This window comes from Chiloscyllium plagiosum, unplaced genomic scaffold, assembly GCF_037043375.1.
Source record: "Chiloscyllium plagiosum isolate Xiang-an unplaced genomic scaffold, Cpla_swu_hap1 HiC_scaffold_25, whole genome shotgun sequence".
Taxonomy (NCBI): domain Eukaryota; kingdom Metazoa; phylum Chordata; class Chondrichthyes; order Orectolobiformes; family Hemiscylliidae; genus Chiloscyllium; species Chiloscyllium plagiosum.
Window position 1 is genome coordinate 51,799,684 of NW_028270163.1, and position 19,465 is coordinate 51,819,148.

At 40.8% G+C, this 19,465-nt stretch overlaps 1 protein-coding gene across 3 annotated transcripts in view; it reads right to left on the bottom strand.

The window, feature by feature from the left end:
* The window catches only part of smurf2 (SMAD specific E3 ubiquitin protein ligase 2), a 335,432-nt gene that overhangs the window by 98,402 nt on the left and 217,565 nt on the right, over window positions 1–19,465 (bottom strand). For all 3 annotated transcript variants that reach the window (XM_043715043.2, XM_043715044.2, XM_043715042.2), the window contains 2 exons: window positions 4,953–5,018; window positions 4,115–4,199 (listed from right to left, as the gene is read on the bottom strand). In XM_043715043.2, coding sequence (XP_043570978.1) covers window positions 4,115–4,199; window positions 4,953–5,018 — 151 coding nt within the window. The remainder of the gene's footprint in view (window positions 1–4,114; window positions 4,200–4,952; window positions 5,019–19,465) is intronic.

The window sequence follows — 19,465 nt, forward strand, 5'->3', positions numbered from 1 at the left end:
TCGACCTATACGCACTTCCGTTTCTGTCAGTCCTGTTAGTGTTTTTTTTGTCTTTCTAGTTTCAGAATATGTTCAGCACCAATCCATAATTGATTCAGGGTATCAAGTCAAGAAAAAAATTACTTATATTTTGCATAAGTGCTATCTGATTCTTCATTACATTCATTACTACATGTGCCAATAACACGTATCAGTGATATTGATGATGGTCAGTAACAAAACTCAAATTGTAATTATATCAACAGGTCATCAATGTGGACAAGTTGAATTCCAACTAGAAATCTAACTACAATTTTATTTCATTAAAACCATAAGACATAGGAGTGGAAGTAAGGCCATTCAGCCCATCGAGTCCACTCCACCATTCAATCATGGCTGATGGGCATTTCAACTCCACTTACCCGCATTCGCCCCGTAGCCCTTAATTCCTTGTGACATCAAGAATTTATCAATCTCTGCCTTGAAGACATTTAGCGTCCCCGCCTCCACTGCACTCCGCGGCAATGAATTCCACAGGCCCACCACTCTCTGGCTGAAGAAATGTCTCCGCATTTCTGTTCTGAATTTACCCCCTCTAATTCTAAGGCTGTGTCCAGGGTCCTAGTCTCATCGACTAACTGAAACAATTTCCTAGCGTCCACCCAATCTAAGCCATGTATTATCTTGTAAGTTTCTATTAGATCTCCGCTTAATCTTCTAAACTACAATGAATACAATCCCAGGATCCTCAGCCGTTCCTCGTATGTTAGACCTACCATTCCAGGGATCATCCTTGTGAATCTCCGCTGGACACGCTCCAGTGTTACTATGTCCTTCCTGAGGTGAGGGGAACAAAACTGGACACAGTAGTCCAAATGGGGCCTAACCAGAGCTTTATAAAGTCTCAGTAGCACAATGGTGCTTTTATATTCCAACCCTCTTGAGATAAATGACAACATTGCATTCGCTTTCTTAATCACGGACTCAACCTGCATGTTTACCTTTAGAGAATCCTCAACTAGCACTCCCAGATCCCTTTGTACTTTGGCTTTACGAATTTTCTCACCGTTTAGAAAGTAGTCCATGCTTGTATTCTTTTTTCCAAAGTGCAAGACCTCGCATTTGCACACATTGAATTCCATCAGCCATTTCCTGGATCACTCTCCCAAACTGCCTAGATCCTTCTGCAGCCTCCCCACTTCCTCAGTACTACCTGCCTGTACACCTAACTTCGTATCATCGGCAAACTTCGCTAGAATGCCCCCAGTCCCTTCATCCAGATCATTAATATATAACATGAACAGCTGCAGCCCCAACACTGAACCTTGTGGGACACCGCTTGTCACCGGCTGCCATTCCGAAAAAGAACCTTTTATCCCAACTCTCTGCATTCTGTCAGACAGCCAATCCTCAATCCATACCAGTAGCTCACCTCGAACATCATGGGCCCTCACCTTGCTCAGCAGCCTCCCGTGTGGCACCTTATCAAAGGCCTTTTGGAAGTCTAGATAGACCACATCCACTGGTTTCCCTGGTCTAACCTACTTGTCACCTCTTCAAAGAATTCCAACAGGTTTGTCAGGCACGACCTCCCCTTACTAAATCCATGTTGACTTGTTCTAATCCAACTCTGTTCTTCCAAGAATTTAGAAACCTCATCCTTAATGATGGATTCTAGAATTTTACCAACAACCGAGGTTAGGCTAATTGGCCTATAATTTTCCATCTTTTGTCTTGATCCTTTCTTGAACAATTGGGTTACAACAGCGATCTTCCAATCATCCGGGACTTTCCCTGACTCCAGTGACTTTTGAAAGATCTCAACCAACGCCTCCACAATTTCCTCAGCCACCTCCCTCAGAACTCTAGGATGTATCCCATCGAGGCCAGGAGATTTATCAATTTTAAGACCTATTAGCTTTTCTAGCACTTTCGCTTTTGTAATGGCAATCACACTCAACTCAGCCCCCGACTCCTTTTAATTGTTGGGATATTACTCCATGTCTTCCACTGTGAAGACTGATGCAAAGTAATTGTTAAGTTCTCCTGCTATTTCCTTATCTCCCATCACTAGGCTTCCAGCATCAGTTTGAAGTGACCCAACGTCTACTTTTGCCTGTCCTTTGTTTCTTATGTATTGAAAGAAACTTTTACTATCATTTCTAATATTACTGGCTAGCCTACCTTCATATTTGATCCTCTCCTTCCTTATTTCTCTCTTTGTTATGCTCTGTTTGTTTTTGTAGCCTTCGCAATCTTCTGATTTCCCACTGCTCTTGGCCACTTTATAGGATCTCTCTTTTTCTTTCATACATTTCCTGACTTCCTTTGTCAGCCATGGCTGTCTTATCCCTCCCCGGATAATCTTTCTTTTCTTGGGGATGAACCTCTGTACAGTGTCCTCAATTATACCCACAAACTCCTGCCATTTTTGCTCTACTGTCTTCTCTGCTAGGCTCTGCTTCCAGTCTATTTTCGTCAGTTCCTCTCTCATGCCCTCATAATTACCTTTATTTAACTGTAACACCATTACATCCGATTTTGCCTTCTCTCTTTCAAACTGCAGACTGAACTCTACCATATTATGATCGCTGCTTCCGAAGTGTTCCCTTACTTTAAGATTTTTTATAAAGTCTGGTTCATTACATAGCACTAGGTCCAGAATAGCCTGCTCCCTTGTGGGCTCCATGACAAGCTGTTCCAAAAAGCCACCCTGTAAGCATTCCATGAATTCCCTTTCTTTGGATCCACTGGCAACATTATTTACCCAGTCCACCTGCATATTGAAGTCTCCCATGATCACCGTGACCTTGCCTTTCTGACATGCCTTCTCTATTTCCCAGTACATGTTGCGCCCCTGGTCCTGACCACTGTTAGTTCTGTACATAATTCCCATTATGGTTTTTTTGCCTTTGTGGTTCCTCAATTCCACCCACACAGACTCCACATCATCCAACACTATGTCATTCATTGCCATAGATTTAATTTTGTTCTTAACTAACAAGGCAACCCCACCCCCTCTCCCTGTCTTTTCGATAAGTTGAAAATCCTTGGATGTTTAACTGCCAGTCCTGACCCCCCTGTAACCACGTCTCTGTGATGCCTACCACAGCATAACCATTCACGGTGATCTGTGCCATTAGTTCATCTGCTTTGTTACGAATGCTACGAGCATTCAGGTAAAGTGCCTTAATGCTAACTTTCTTATCATTAGAGATATTGGAAGTCATAAGATGTCCTAAGTTATCCTTCCTTTTTGCTGCATTCCCAGTCTGCCTCGAGTTAAAATCCGCCTGCACATATGCTATCCTGTTGCTTATCTTTCCATTTAACTCCATACTCCGTCGCTTTCACTTTCCCTTCCCCCCAACTCAGAAGTTTAAGGGGGTTAAAGGTTCAAGAACACTGCTGCTTCTGGGTAATTTTAGTTTTCAAATAAGTTAACCAAAACTTTACTGAAGCATAAAAATCAGTTCAACAAGTTAACACCAGCTCCAATGGTTTATGTACCAATTTTAAAGCAGAATACCCTGGCCTATATTTTGTCAGCACAACAGCAGAATCACAAAACCATCTGTTTGGTGTAGTTTACAAACTATTCTTATGTGTCCTGACTTATTTGAAGCAAGGCACCTAGATAAAATAATTCAGCAATAAAACTGGCTTATAAATTGTGCATTAAAAATGCTAGAATAATAACAGTAATTATATTTTGTTGAAGAGAAGGTGAACAAGATCCTGTTGCAACAGAAACTGGAAAAGCTAGGATAAAATAAGCTTGAAATGCAGTTTAAAGTGGAGTTTAAAATGGAACTCTAATTGGAATGAAGTTGAAAACTGGGAGGGAAGTTGGAATGAAGTTGAGAACTGGGAGGGAAGTTGGTGTCTAGGCACAAATCCATTGATTCAAGATGAATTTTTCAGATAACTCGAGTAGAATTTTCTCACTCCTTACATATATCTTGAAACATTCTAATTGGAACATCATCCACCGTATCCAGTAGTATGAAATGGAATCAAGTGCTCTAGTACTTAAGTTATAATCAGCTTGCACTACAACAAATGTGCTATTATGCAACATTTTACAGTTGCTTCAAGTTCTTAATCACCCATAATACAACCAGCCCTTTCTTACCCATCTGGCAAATCATTGTCAAACAGACGGCTGCAATCCACAACAGGACCTCCACTGCCTATCCGATCCCTAGATTGAAGGCTTACTGTTAAGAGATAAAGAAGAATTCATTTCACTCAATACACCTCTTACCAATTTTCCTTGTAATTAGGAATAGAAATAAGTTAGATGAATACATTAAATAAACAATTATAGTTTATCTTTCTCTTTTTCTACTTATCCTGTGTCAAATGTTATTCAACTGAAAACAACACATAGAGGAAAAGACCTTTCAGTCATCTTGAACTGGTTTTATCACTCAACTAGATTACAGTAATCTATACCTCAACTCCTTTGTCTTGTCTTTGTGTTATATCCCTTGATGTCCTGACCTAACAAAATCTTGCAAGATTCAACTGATCCGAAATACTAAGGTTTTGGGTACAACGTTCAAAATTCCAATGACCCTTACTGTTGAAAGTGTTCTCGATTTTGCTTGCTTTCTAAATGGCCTAGCTGCAATTCTGCAATTATGTCTCCTTGTTCTGCAATTTCTTGGCAAATATCATGCCTCAACCTTCTGTAATAATTTTAATTGTTGAAAAGTATTCAAGTCTGATTTTCCCTCAAATGATTTCCTGCAGATGAAAATACATGTTTCACTTGTCTATTTCATGATTCATTTCACCATGTGAGATTAAAAGATCACTCTCCAACAATCTTGCACACAAATTTCAATCACATGCTCCAACATCATGAAACAGACGAAGTGGAATAATAGGATATCCAATTTTACATCAATGTTAAAAATATTCCAATAATTGTTTATACACTTCAAAACAAAAATGTTTATACATACCTACTATCTGTCCCCTTACAGTATCATTGTCATTAGGGCTTAGTTTGCATAGATCCAGTCTCTGGTCTGTGAAAAATGAAAATGTTTATTATGTTTCTTCTTAGAAGTATTCAGCAGTTCAAGGAATTTCAGACCCAATATTAAGCTTTTGCCAAAGTGAACAATACTCATTATGGATTGCTTATAATATATTTAACAGATTAGAGGCTAGTATGCTGAACAGGACAAAAAGGAGCAGGAGTAGAACGTACGGCTCTTTGGACCTACACCAACATTCAACATCATTGTTGATCTTCCACTTCAAATCCACTTTCTTGTCCTGTTACAACAGGGGTAAATCCCCCTGCTTAATTTAAACCAGCAACAAAGGAAAGATTTATCCCATGCAGTAATCTGTGAAAATTCGAGGCCAAGAACTATTTAAAGTAAAAATTAACAACTTTATTTTTTAAAGTATAAGAGAATAATTAACTAACAGCTATTTACAACTCTTTCCTCTAACCTATCTTTTAATTTCCCTTCTATAATACTCGTCCAATAAAACCCTCCGATTAAGATTTACTAAAAAATTCAAATTTCGAAACCAGCTAGCTGTTGAATCTTCTCATTATATCTTCCTCTATAGATTTGCTGCCCAGGTCAGTGTTAATGTTTTTCTCTGTGCAAACTCCTTCTCTAGACAAGTACCCCTCAGAGTTCTGACTAGCAGCCGACATCTGTTGGTCTTTTGGCCGTTATCCTCGAACGGTTCAATTTATCCCGGTCTTATGCCCCCAAAGCATAATGTAAGCTGATTGGTCGCATGCAAATTTGTTTTTGTCTCCAGGCAACCAGCTACCCTAGCTGCTGGACCAAAAGGTATCTTCTTCAGGACACTTGGTGCTGTCGGATAGTTCTGCTAGCTTTTAACTTTCTTGAAGATACAGTAAACCCATATCTTCGTAATAACTCTCTCATATCCTTGATCAAAAACATCTATTATACACTCAATAACAGTGCTGTGGAACTGAGCATTCCAAAAATACATAAATTTTTGAATAGAGAGTGTCTAATTTTATTCATGGATAGCCAAACTTATTCTGAGGCTGAAACTCCTAGTCCTGGAGTTCGCTAGCAGGAAAAACATCCTCCCCAGTATTTCCCCGAGCAAAACCCTTAAAATATTTTTGTTTTGTTTTTTTTCCCCTTTTAAGTCCACCAAAACATGCTCCAGTATAGCGAAAACACAGACAACTAACAGGAAATGTGGAAAAATTGTCCAGAGACACCTTGTACACAAAAAATAGGTCAATTCCAGCTGAACCAATTACTGGTTCTCAATTATCAGTCATGGAAGGGAACATCAACTGTGAGATCAAGCAGCACTTCCTTCACAATAACCTTATCACTGGGTTCCGCCAGGGTCACATGTCAGCATTGGTTCAAACATGGACAAAACTGAATTCCAAAGCAGAAGTGAGAGGGATTCCCCTCAAGGTGAAGGTTGCATCTTATCATGTGTAGGAATCCTGCAAAACTAGCTTCAAAGGGTATCAGAGCAAAACTTCTTCACTAGTTCACCTAGCACAAAGGAAAATGGTTGTGGTTGTTGGAGACCAGTCATCTGAGCTCGAGGAATCATTGTAGGGATATCTCAAGATAGTGGCTGAGAGCCAACCATCTTCAGTTGCTTCATCAATGACCAATGATATCAGAAGTGAGACGTTTGCTGATACTTACACAATGTTTTGCATCATTCACGACTCCTCAGATACTGAAGCAGCCAATGTCTCAATTCAGCAATACCTGGTCAATGTCCAGATTTGAGCTGACAGGTGGCAAGTAACATTCATGCCTCACAAGTGGCATAATGACCATATCCAACAAGATAATATGTTCCTATCATTGTGAAGGGTAAGGCTGATAGATGTAGGAAACACTGAATGACTACAAAAACTGGGGCTCTGGCCAAGAAAAAGGAGGCATATGGCAAGTATAGACAGCGGAGGTCGAATGAATCCCCTCGAGGAGTAAAAGGGCAGTAGGAGTATACTCAAAAGGAAAATCAGGAGGGTAAAAAAGGGACGCGGGATAGCTTTGGTAAATAGGGGAATCCAGAGATTCTACAAATATATTAAAAGGCAAAAGAGTAATGAGGGAGAGAATAGGGCCTCTTTAAGCTCAACAAGGCCATCTATGTGTGGAAATGTAGGAGATAGGCGAGATACTAAATAAGTATTTTGCATCAATATTTACTACGGAAGCTAGAGAACTTAGATCAATTAAACGGTGATATCTTGAAAAATGTCCATATTACAGAGGTGGTGCTGGAAGTCTTAGAACGCACGAAGGTGGATAAATCCCCGGGACCTGAGCAGGTGCATCCCAGAACTTCATGGGAAGCTGGGGTGGTGATTGCTGGGCCCCTTGATGAAATACTTATATCATTGATAGCCACGGGTGAGGTACTGGAAAACTGGAGGTTGGCAAATATGGTGCCATTATTTAGGGAAAGTGGTAAGGAAAAGCCAGGGAACTATGGACCAGTGGGGTTCATGTCAGCAGTGGCTAAGTTGTTGGAGGGGATTCTGAGGGACAGGATTTACATGTGTTTGGAAAGGCAAGAACTGATTAGGGATAGGCAATATGGCTTTGTGCGTGGGAAATTGTGCCACACTAACTTGATTTGATTCTTTGAAGTAGTAACAAAGAGGAATGATGAAAGCAGAACAATGGAAGTTGTCTGTATGGACTTCAGCAAAATGTTCAACAAGATTCCACATGGTAGACTGGTTAGCAAGGTTAGATTGCATGGGAGCTAGCCATTTGGATGCAAAATTGGCTTGAAGGTAGGAGATAGAGGGTTGTGGAGTAGAATTGTATTTTGGACTAGAAGCCTATGATCGGCAGTGTGCTATAGGATTAGTCCTGGGTCCACTGCTTTTTTTCATTTATATAAATGATTGGAACGTGAATAGGAGGAATGGTTAGTAAACTTGCAGATGACACCAAAATCGGTGGTGTAGTGGACAGTCAAGAGGTTATCTCAGAATACAATGGGATCTTGATCAGATGGGCTGAACGACTTTGGATTGGCAGATGGAGTTTAATTTAAATAAATGTGGGGTATTGCATTGTGATAGGACAAATCAGGGCAGGATTTATACGCTCAATGGTAACATCTTAGGGAGTGTTGCTGAACAAAGAGATCTTTGTTGTGCAGGTTTATAGTTCCTTGAAGGTAGAGTCACAGGTATACTGGGTAGAGAAGGCGGCATTTGGTACACTTGTGTTTATTGGCCAGTGCATTGAGTATAAGGGTTAGGATGTCATGTTGCAGCTGTATAGGACATTGATTAGGACACTTAGAGGTTTATAAATTCATGAGGGGCACGGATAGGGTGAATAGCCAAGGTCTTTTGCCCAGGGTAGGGGAGTCCAAAACTTGAGGGCATAGGTTTAAGGTGAGAGGGGCAAGATGTAAAAAGGACCCAAGGAGCAACTTTTTAACACACTGGGTGGTATATATGGAAGTGGAGGAGGCTGGTACAATTACAACATTTAAAAGGCACACTTGGATAGGTACGTGAATAAGAAGGGTTTAAGGGATATGGGCCAAATGCTGGCAAATGGATTTAGATTAATTTAAGATATCTGGTTGACATGGATGAATTGGACTGAAGGGTCTATTTCCATGCTGTACAACTCTATGACTCTATGAGAGAGGATTTAACTATTGCCCCCACTAACAATATCCTTCGGGGGTTATCATTGACCAGAACCTAAAATGGACTAGTCATATAAATGGTGTGCATACAAGAGTAAGTCAGAGGCTTTGAGTCCTATAGTGAGGGACCCACTCCAAAGCCTCTCCCAGCATGTACAAAGCACAATTCAGGAGAGTGATGGAATAGTTCCCATCTGCCTGGGTGACTGCAGCTCCAACAACTCTCAAGAAGCCTGAAGCTAACTTCAAAGCAGCCTAATTGACTTTGTGGATGTGGTGCCATTCTTTCCCTTCACCACTGATGCTCAGTAGCAATAGCATATACCATCAATAAGAAGCACTCCATAAACTTACCAAGATTCCTTAAACAGCATTTCCAAGTTAACAACCACTACTATATTAGAAGAACAAAGCCACCACCTAAAAGCTCCCCTTTAAGCCACTCAATGTTCTGACTTGGAAATATAGTGCCATCCTTCAGTGTCACTGGGCCAAAATCCTGGAACTCCATCCCTAACAGCATTGTGGATCTATCTGCAGCAAATGGACTGCAGCAGTTCAAGAAGGCAGCTCACCACCACTTCAAGGTTAACTGGTGTGGGCAATAAATACTGGCCCAACCAGAGACACCCACATCCCACAAATCAACAACAGTAAAGTCACCACAGTGTTACGAGACCATGGGACTGCTCTCTCATGAGATATTGAGAATGTGTGTAGGGAAAGAGTTAAGTTTTGGGTTTTGTGAAACAAGAGGTTCAGCTGAGCATGACTCAGATCAGATAAGAATTTGCAGTTAACAATGGGGGGGCTGGAGGCAAGAGTAATCAGTTAACAAGATGGAAAAGCATTCATTATGTAGAACCATTTAATAATATTGGAAGCATTCAGTATGTAAGGTCAGTTAACAAGGTGGAAAGTATGCATTATGTGAAGCCAGTTATTCATTGTGTAACATCAGATGGCTTAACCTTTACTATTGACACTCCCTGATTATAATGGTCACCCAATCAATATGTGTTTTGCCTTATCTAGATGCTCCTCCCTGTAAAATGACTATATAATTCACTAAGAAACTGCTGTTTGAGAGAGACCAAGAACTCTCATCTCTGTACACATGGGTGATCATTCTCTCCCTGCAGGACCTGGAATAAAGATGAAGCAGGTAAACCTATACTGTCTCTCTGAGCATTTTGCTTGGGTTGGGGGAGGGGGAGGAATGGGATGATAATATATTCTTCTGGTGATGGAAGAATTTGAGAAGTTGAATCTTCACGGTAACCTCAACCGGTGATGTTGGCATCACTCTGCTTCACAAACCAGCCTTTCAGCCAATAGAACTAAACTGACCCCCAATGAGTAATAGTAATTGAACAAGAACTAATGGGCATCAGACAGCACCTGATAACTCTATTACATAGAAGAAATGTAGTTTTGTTTAACATTTAATATATCACACTAATGAATACAGGTTATTTATTGACCGCAGATGAGATTTCAGCGCTTCCTTGTGTTATCCGGCCTTAAAATTTTTCCTGTACTAATAAGTTTTCCCTCAACAAGCGTTTTTATATTCTCTCTAAATTATATGAAACATCTCATTCAAAGGGTAATGAGATTCAACACTTTTTCGGAAGAACTTGAAGGCTTTGGAGGAAGGTTCAGAAAGATTTACCAGATGGTTCGATGGCAGCAGGGATTAAGTCATGTTGATAGACTGGAGAAGCTGAAATTATCCTCCTTAGAGCAGACTGCTAAGAGGAGTTTTGATGAAAATGCTTGGAATCATGAAGTGTTTAGCTAGAGTGGAGAAGAGAGTGGTTGTTTCCAATGGTTTAAGGTTCAATAACTAGAAGGCTCACTTCTGAAGTGGTAGGCAAAAGAACCAGAACGAATGTGGAAAAATTGAATTAATCAATGAGGGTTAGGATTTCAAATGCGCTTATAGGATGAAGAAGCTTTCAAAATTGGAACTGGAAATACACTAGAAGGAAAGAAAAACATCTGTGATGCACACAAAGAGCAGAGAAATCGGATGAACACAATTGCTCTTAGATCCACTTTCTGTGCTATATCATTCCATGATATTATCAACCAATGAACCCACTAGCAATAGCTTATGCTTGAGACAAACTCATTTTAAGTTGAACCAGGCTTGAATAGTACCCCAGTGAGGCAAAGTAAAATTGGAATTTCGTTGAATCTTATATATGAAGACAATTTTTCTGCGAAAGCAATTGGGAAAAAAGAAATGGAAAAATTAGAGAGAAACAAATTGGTTAACTTTCTGACAGTAGGTGTCAGTATGTTTCATTAATTTGATCTCACCATTGTTGAGAATTGAAAACAAAACAGAACTCCAGCATTCACAAATATTTTCTAATCAATCTGTTCAGAAATATTATTACACACCTCTGGAGGAGATGGGACTTGAAACTGGATCTCTTGGCTCAGAGGTAAGGGCACTATCACTGTGCCACAAAAGCCCTGCCATTTATATACTGATTTTCACAATTTCATGACATCACTTCCAAACAATGATGCATTTTTGAATACGTAGTGAGGTAGATTTGTGGTATATGGTTATTATTTTGGGAACTTGACAATGAAGGAAAATCAGATTTCAGTCTTCATTTCTTTGGAGGTGACTTAATTTTCTGACCTTTGTTTAGAAAGTATTTTAAGAAATGAACCAAATACAGCATTTTCAATAATGGCATATGACAAACTAAATGACTATCAGCTACCTGAGAACTCAATTACTGAACGTTTACAAAGTTGAGTTTTATGAAACAGAAACAAATGATAAGTGACCATGAATAGGTTGAATTCTGAAGAAAAGTCATCCTAGCAGGAAGGGCATTTTCTGACTGCCAGGGTGGGAAAAAATCTACTTCAGCAGTTCAGAGAGAAGAGATGGGTAAAATCAGTTTAAGGGCAATAACTGAAAAAGAGTTAAGTGATGATAAGGCACAATGCTAGGAAAATCTTTCTTCTTGCCGTTCTTGTTAAGATCCTCAAAGTTTGGGAGAAGATTTGTAGCTCGGGTGCTCGTTGTTGTGGTTCGCCCAGCTCGATGAACAGAACCACAACATGTTAAGATCCTTCTAAATTGTCATATATGCATTTATCTATGCTTTGTTACTTTTCTTGTGTGTACTTCACCTGTGTATTTCTGTTAAAAGAAGTTTTACAATAAATATGTTCATAGGAAATAGGAGTAGAAGCCAGCTATTCGACCCCTCAAGCTAGCCTTGCCATTCAGCAAGATCATTGTTGATATACCTCAGGCCACAACTTCTCTTTTAAGCCAGTTGATCATAGCCTCAACTACTCAATATTTCAAATATCTACCTCCTCTAAATACTTTGTGATCTAGCTTCTACAACTGGCTGCGGTAGAGAATTACAGAAAGTAACTAATGACTGCTAGAAGCAACTCCTTCATGTCAGTTTTAATGAATTCCCCGACTTATATTGTAACTCGGTCCCCTGGTTTGAGATTTTCCCCCTGCCCCAGCAGACATATCTTCCCAAAATCTACTCTGTTTAATATTCTCAGAATCGCCTCTCACCTATTTTGTGTCAACAGCAAATCTAGACACATTACAATCTGTCCCTTCCTTCAAGTCATTAACATAGAGAGTAAATAATCTATGTTTACTGATCCTTGAGGCACTTTACTAGTTATATCTTTCCAACCTGAAAAAGATGCATTAATCTGGACTCAGTGTCTTCTGTGCTCACCTTAATCCATGCTAATACATTAATCCCAATAGCATGAGCTATCTCATGCAGAAAAACTAGAGGTCATAGGTTTAAGGTGAGGGGGGAAGGATTTAAAATGGACTCGAGGCAACTTTTTCCACAGAGTGGTGCATGCATGGAATGAGCTGCCAGAGAAAGTGGCAGAGACTGGTACAATTACAGCATTTAAAAGGATGGGTATATGAAAACAAAGGGTTTAGAGGGATATGGGTTAAATGCTGGCAAATGGGACTAGGTTTATATAGGATATCTTGTCTGCATGGACGAGTTGGACAGAATGTCTGTTTCCATGTTGTTCGCCTCTATGTCAATATCAAAAAAAAATCTGGGATTAAGGGTCTAATAATGACCATGAGAAAAACCCATCTGGGTCATGAATGTCCTTACCTGGTCTGGCCTACATGTGACTCCAAACCCACAGCAATGTAGCTGATTCATAACTGCCCTCTGAAATGGCCTATCAAGCCATTTAGTTGTAACACCCACTAAAAGGAAAAAAAGGGAATAAAAGTGGCCCACGTGGCATTGATCTAGGCACTGGAAACGACAGTAACCAAAGACAAAACAAAACAAAAAATTGCCATTCCTTGACTGTAATTCCTGGAATTCCCACCCTAACAGTATTACCTGTTTACCTACAGACTGCAGCAGTTCAAGGTGGCAGCTGCTCACCATCACCTCTAAGAACAACAAGGGATGGGCTATAAATGCTGACCCAGCTAGCGATGCCCATCCACCTTTCAAGCAGCACATGATGGAGTGACTTCTGGAAACCAAATATACTATATGGGTTCCCCTTTTTCAATTCTGCTTATTATTTCTTCAAAAGGGCTCTGGTAAGTATTTCGTACATGATTGCTCTTCACAAAATTTATTTGATTATATCAAGCTTTTTTAAACGTCCTGCTTGTTCTTCCTTAATAATGGACTCTTATCATTTTCCTAACAAATGAGAATGACCATCAAGGAAACTAAATTGCAAAACAAAAATTTTGATCTATCAAATTAGTTTTCACTCAGAAATCTGATTTGTCCAGTATTACCATTAACTAGGATCATAACAGTAGTTACCGTTTCGTGCAGGAACTTTACACATGGTCATGTCCCACAAACAGTAATGTAATAATGGTTAGATAATCTGTATTGATTTAGAGATAAACGCTGGCCTTCTTCAAAAGGATTTCCTTCCTAAAAGTGGCAGGAGATCTCTTACCTCCACTTACCATCAACCAGCCACTTGCTCAGTATTATGTAGGAATGGCAACCGAGAATCTGTGCTTCACCACCATGAAGCCACAAGTTACTGATTTGGAATGAGGTGCTCCCCAGTAAGGCATTACTAACATTTTACTTGAGGAATTAATTATCAAGCATTCTCTAATCACCAAGTAGTTAACTTATAACTTCATGTAACAACTTTAGTGTTCATTACAGGTGCATAAACATAACTAAATATAGTTTTATGCTTTCATAAACTATTATGGGAAATCTGGAGTGAATCTTCTGATAAATGGAATTTACATTGCAATACGTTCAGAAGGAAACTTAATAGGCAGGAAAAAGAGATATAAATAGTCAAAACGCACAAAATATCTGGCAGCATGATGACGGAGTAAATTGGAGCAACATTCTGAAAAAATGATGAGGTGGATCTCATTGGCTACCATTTGATTGCAGATAGTAAAGGGGACAAGAAAAGTCACAGAAAGAACCAACCATCATCCCTCTGACACACCACCACAAGACAACTTTCACATTTTTCAACAAGTAGTTTGGAACATTGTTTTTGCACACAAAGACAGCAAATATGAACACTAATAAGCCATTCAGCCCTTCACATCTGCTCCACCATTTGATAAGAAAATGGGCACCATTAATTGCAAACTTGCACCTGCTGGTTATAATTAAAATCAAACTTTTAAATATTTGGTAATAACTCAAGTAGTACGGCAAGGTCTCTACCTAAAGAAGCTGTTGGGGGTCTGGTTCCTCAAGGGAGTGCAATCAGGGCAACTTTTGTGGCAATAGAAGCAGCTCCACTGTGCAGGAGTGGAGGAAGAAAAAAAGTAAGAGCAATAGAAATTGGGAATCCATTATTTAGGAGGAATAGAGAGGTGTTTCAGTGGCGGTAGAAATGGCACCAGGATAGAATGTTATCACCTGGTACCAGGGTCAAGGATATCAGAACACCTGCAAGACATTCTGAATAGCCAGATGTCAAGTTCCACATAGATACCAATGTCATGGTCAGTAAGAGAAATAAGGTCTTGGAACCAAAATTTAGGTAGCAAGGTGGAAAATTAGCAGGGAAGACCTCAAATATAATAATAACTGGATTACTCCCAGTACTACATGCAAGGTAGCATAGAAAGATAAGCTAGATTACTGCAATGCTGGAAAGATGGTACAAGAGGGAGAATTTTAGGTTCCGAGGACCCTGAGAGAAGATGGAAGATCTTGGAAGTCAGAAATTGTGCAAACCGGATGGTTGGACCTCAACAGAGCTGCGACTGAGATTCTTGAGGGTGTTTTGCTAGTGCTGTAGGGAGGGCCTGAAAGTAACTTGGAAAGGATGTGGGAACGGAGATAATATTTTACAAGAATACCAAGATTCACAAAATACTTGGACAGACTGATAGCACTAGCATAGAGAACAGGAAGTGAATACATGAAGTTGTAGTATGTGAGAAAGCAATGAAGTCTAAATCAGGGTTTTTGTGCTTGGATGAGAATGCATAGAGTAGAGGAAGGGGATTTACAGAAGAAACGATGTGTGGAAACACACAAAGACAGCAAATAGGAACACTAATAAGCCATCAGCCCTTTATGTCTGCTCCACCATTCGATAAGATCATAATAAATAATCCTACTCAGTACCCTGCTCCTGCATATGTTCGGTCCTCCAAGATACCTTTAGACATAAGATCTTTATCTCTCTCCTTGTTGAAAACATTCAACATTTTGGCCCTTGGTTCTGGATTCCACAGTCACTGGGAACATCCTTTCTGCACTTACCCAGTCTAGTCCTGTTAGAACCTTTCATTATGCAGACCATCATATCATTTTCCTTCTTCCTGCATTTTCCTTCTTCCTCCAAATCTATCGCCCTTCAGATGCCTATCTGCCTTCCTATTTTTGCTTCTAAAGTGGACAATCTCACAATTATCCTTCACTTGGCATGCATTTGCTCAATCACACAACTTGCCCAAATCACACTGATGCATCTCTATATCCTCCTCACAGCTCAACCTCCCAACCAACTTTGTGTCATCTGCAAAGTTGGTGATATTACATTTAGTTCCTGCATCTAAATCATTTATATTGTGAATAGCTGGGGTCCAAGCACTGATCTGTGTTACCCACGGGTCACTGACTGCCACTCAGAAAATGCTCCACTTATTTCTACTTTTAGTTTCCTGTATGCGAGTCAGTTCTTGATCCATGTCTGTATGCTACCCCCAATGCCATGCACTTCATGTTCTAAATGTCCAAGTAAATCACATTCACTGGTGCCCCCAATCAACATTATACCCTGAACAAGTTCCAATAGATTTGTCAAGCATAATTTCCTTTCCCTAAGTGCTGATTCTGTCCAATCCTGCCACTGTTTTCCAAGTGCTGTTGTGGTAATAGCAGAAACATGACTCAAAGAAGCATAAGACTAAATGTGATATATTTCTGGGTGCAAAGTGTTCATAAAAGATAGAAAAGGAAATAAAAGGAGAGATTAGCAGCATTTGTTTAAGGAGATCATTCCAAAGTTAGAAAAAGAAGATTTCACATGGTTCAAAGACAATTTGACTAGATCTAAGGAGCGAAAAGGTGTACTACATTGCTTGGTATAGCACACAGACCACCAACTGGTGGGAAGGACGTAGAGGAACAAATCTGTAGAGAAATCACAGTGAGAAGTCAACATGGCAGTACAGCTTTAATGTGGAACTTTAATTCCAAATATAGATTTATATTGGTAACTGAAGGGGCTGTGAGGGGTACAGAGTCATACAACATGGAATTAGAACCTTTGGTCCAACTCATCCACTCATCCATGCTGACCAAGCTTCCAAACTAAACTAGTCCCATTTGCCTGCATTTGGCCCAAATCCCTCTAAACTTTGCCTTTGATGTATCTGTCCAAATGTCTTTTAAATGCTGTAACAGTACCTGCATTTACCACTTCCTCTGGCACATCATTCCAAATACGAAACACCCTGTGTGTTTTACTAGATTGTGTTCAGGTGAATTTCCTACAGCCATGCTTATTTAGTCCAATAAGGGTGACAATGTTTGACTTGGTTCTTGAAATAAAGTTAGCCAAGTTAATCAAATGTCAGTGGCTGGGGGGAATCATTTAGGAGATATGGATCATAGTATTGTAAGGTTTAGGATGATGGTGGTGAAGGACAATTGTCAGCCCAGGACAATAGTCAACTTGCCTTGTGCTAACTTTTGTGGGGCAAGAATGGAGCTGGACAAGATAGACTGGAATGAAAGGTTAATGGAAAAAACTGTAACTGAGCAATGGGCTCAGGGAGGAGAGCAGATAGTTTAAAAGAGGAGATACTTTGGTTAAGGTATATTCACTCAAAAGGTAAAGAAAGATCAAACAAATCCAGAGGTACCAAGATGACCAAAGAGGTAGAAATTAAGAAAGAAGAAAAAGTGTACTTAAGATAAATATCAGATAGAAAATACACTTGACAACTAAGAGAAAGTCAGAAGGTTCAGCAGGAAGGGAGGTAAAAAGGCACATCAGAGAAGCAATGAGGAATTATGAAAAAAAGATTTGAATCCAACAAAAAGGAGGAGTTCCAAAGTCTTCCATAGGCATAAAAATAGTAAAAGAGTGGCAAAAGGAGGACTGGGCTGAAAAAAGGCATTATACATGGATGCAGTGAGCGAGGCTGAGGTATTAAATTAATATTGTACATTTGCCTTTATGAGGGAGGTAGATGTGACCCAGGCCATGGTGACAAAGATGGCAAATCTGTCACTGGAAGGGTTCAAAACAGTTAAGGAAGTAGCATCAGATAGACTACCAGTGCTTATATTAACGAGACTTTATAACTGAGATACACCAATGATACTGAATGGAGTGGAGTGGAAACTGCAGGTATCCATAATCTTGCAGTGTCTCCTAAACTTGGGAGATGAAACAGAACTGAAGAATTGCAAATATCATATTCTTGATCAAAAAAGTTGCAGAGAAGCCCAACAGTTACAGACCAGCCAGTTTAACTTCAGTGTTAAGGAGGCTTCTAGAACAATTAATTTTAACAGTGATAGCCCTATTGGCTCTGCAAAGTCCTCCTTACTAACATCTGGGGACTAGTGCCAAAATTGGGAGAGCTGCCTCACAGACTCATCAAGCAACAGCCTGACATTGTCTGTAAGGTATGATTCTGTGAGTATGACTATGTCCCAGATACCACTATCACCATCCAGTCTCACTGGCAGGACAGACTCAGCAGAAGTAGCAGCACAGTGGTATACCGGAGGGAGTCGTTCTGGGAGTCCTCGACATTGACTCTGGACCTCATGAAGTCTCAAGGCTTCAGGTTAAACATGGTCAAGGAAACCTCCTATAGATTACCACATACCGTCCTCCTTCAGTTGATGAATCGGTACTTCTCCATGTTAAACAACACTTAGAAGAAGCACTGGGGTGGCAAGGGCACAAAATGTTCTCTAGGTGGGGAATTTCAATGTCCGGCAGTAGTACTCCAGATCAAGCTGGTTGGGTCCTAAATGATATAGCTGCTCGACTGGGTCTGCGGCAGGTGGTGAGGGAACCAACAAGAGGGAAAAACATACTTGACCACATCCTTACCAATGTACCAGCTGCAGATACACTTGTCCATCTGGAAGAGTGACCACTGCACATCCTTGTGGACACAAAGTGCCACCTTCACAATGAAAATGTCCTCTTTTGTGTGGCACTATCACTGTGCTAAGTGGGACAGATTTTGAATAGACCTAGCAACTCAAGACTGGACATCCATGAGGCACTGTGGGCCATCAACAGCAGCCGAATTGCACTCCAGCACAATCTGTAACCTCATGACCCAGCATATCCCCATCTCAATCATTACCATCAAGCAGGGGATTAACCGTGGTTCAATGGAGAGTGCAGGAGGGCATCCAAGAGCAGCACCAGACATACCTGAAGATGAGATGTCAACCTGGTGAAGCCACTAACAAGGACTACCAGAGACTGAACGCCAAGTCTCCAACACCACATCCAACCTCCCCCTTGCCCATGACCTCACCATGACCCATTCTGCCAAAATCACTCACACCATCCGTGCCCTCATTGCCTCTGGTGATCTCCCCTCCACTGCCTCCAAACGTGTAGTCCCCCAGTCCTGCACTGCCCAGTTCTACCTGCTGCCCAAGATCCACAAGCCCAACTACCCCTGCCGACCCTTTGTCTCAGCTTGCTCCTGCCCCACCGAACTCATCTCATCCTACCTCGACTCCATCCTCACCTCTTAGATCAGGCACTTCCCACCGATATCTGTGACACCAACCACGCCCTCCATCTCTTCAATAACTTTCAGCTCCCCGGACCCAGTGCTTTATGTGCACCATGAACATGCAGTCCTTATACACGTCCATACCCCACAAGAATAGCTTCCAGGCCCTCCACTTCTTCCTCTCCAACAGACCCATTCAGTTCCTCTCCACCAATACTCTCCTTCGCGCTGCTGAACTGGTTCTCTCCCAACCACTTTTCCTTTAACTCCTCCCATTTCCTCCATATTCAGGGGGTGGTCCTGGGCACCCAGATGGGCCCCAGCTACCCCTGCTTCTTTGTTGGTTATGTCGAACAGTCCCTCTTCGGTACCTACACAGGCACTATACCCAAACTCTTCTGCCATTAAATCGATGACTGCATCGGTGCAGCATCCTGCACCCAGGCTGAATTGGAGCAGGTCACAGACTTCACCCACAACTTCCACCTTGCTGTCAAATTCACTTGGTCCATCTTGGACACCTCCCTCCCCTTCTCTGACCTCTCCCTGTCCTCTCCAGATGGA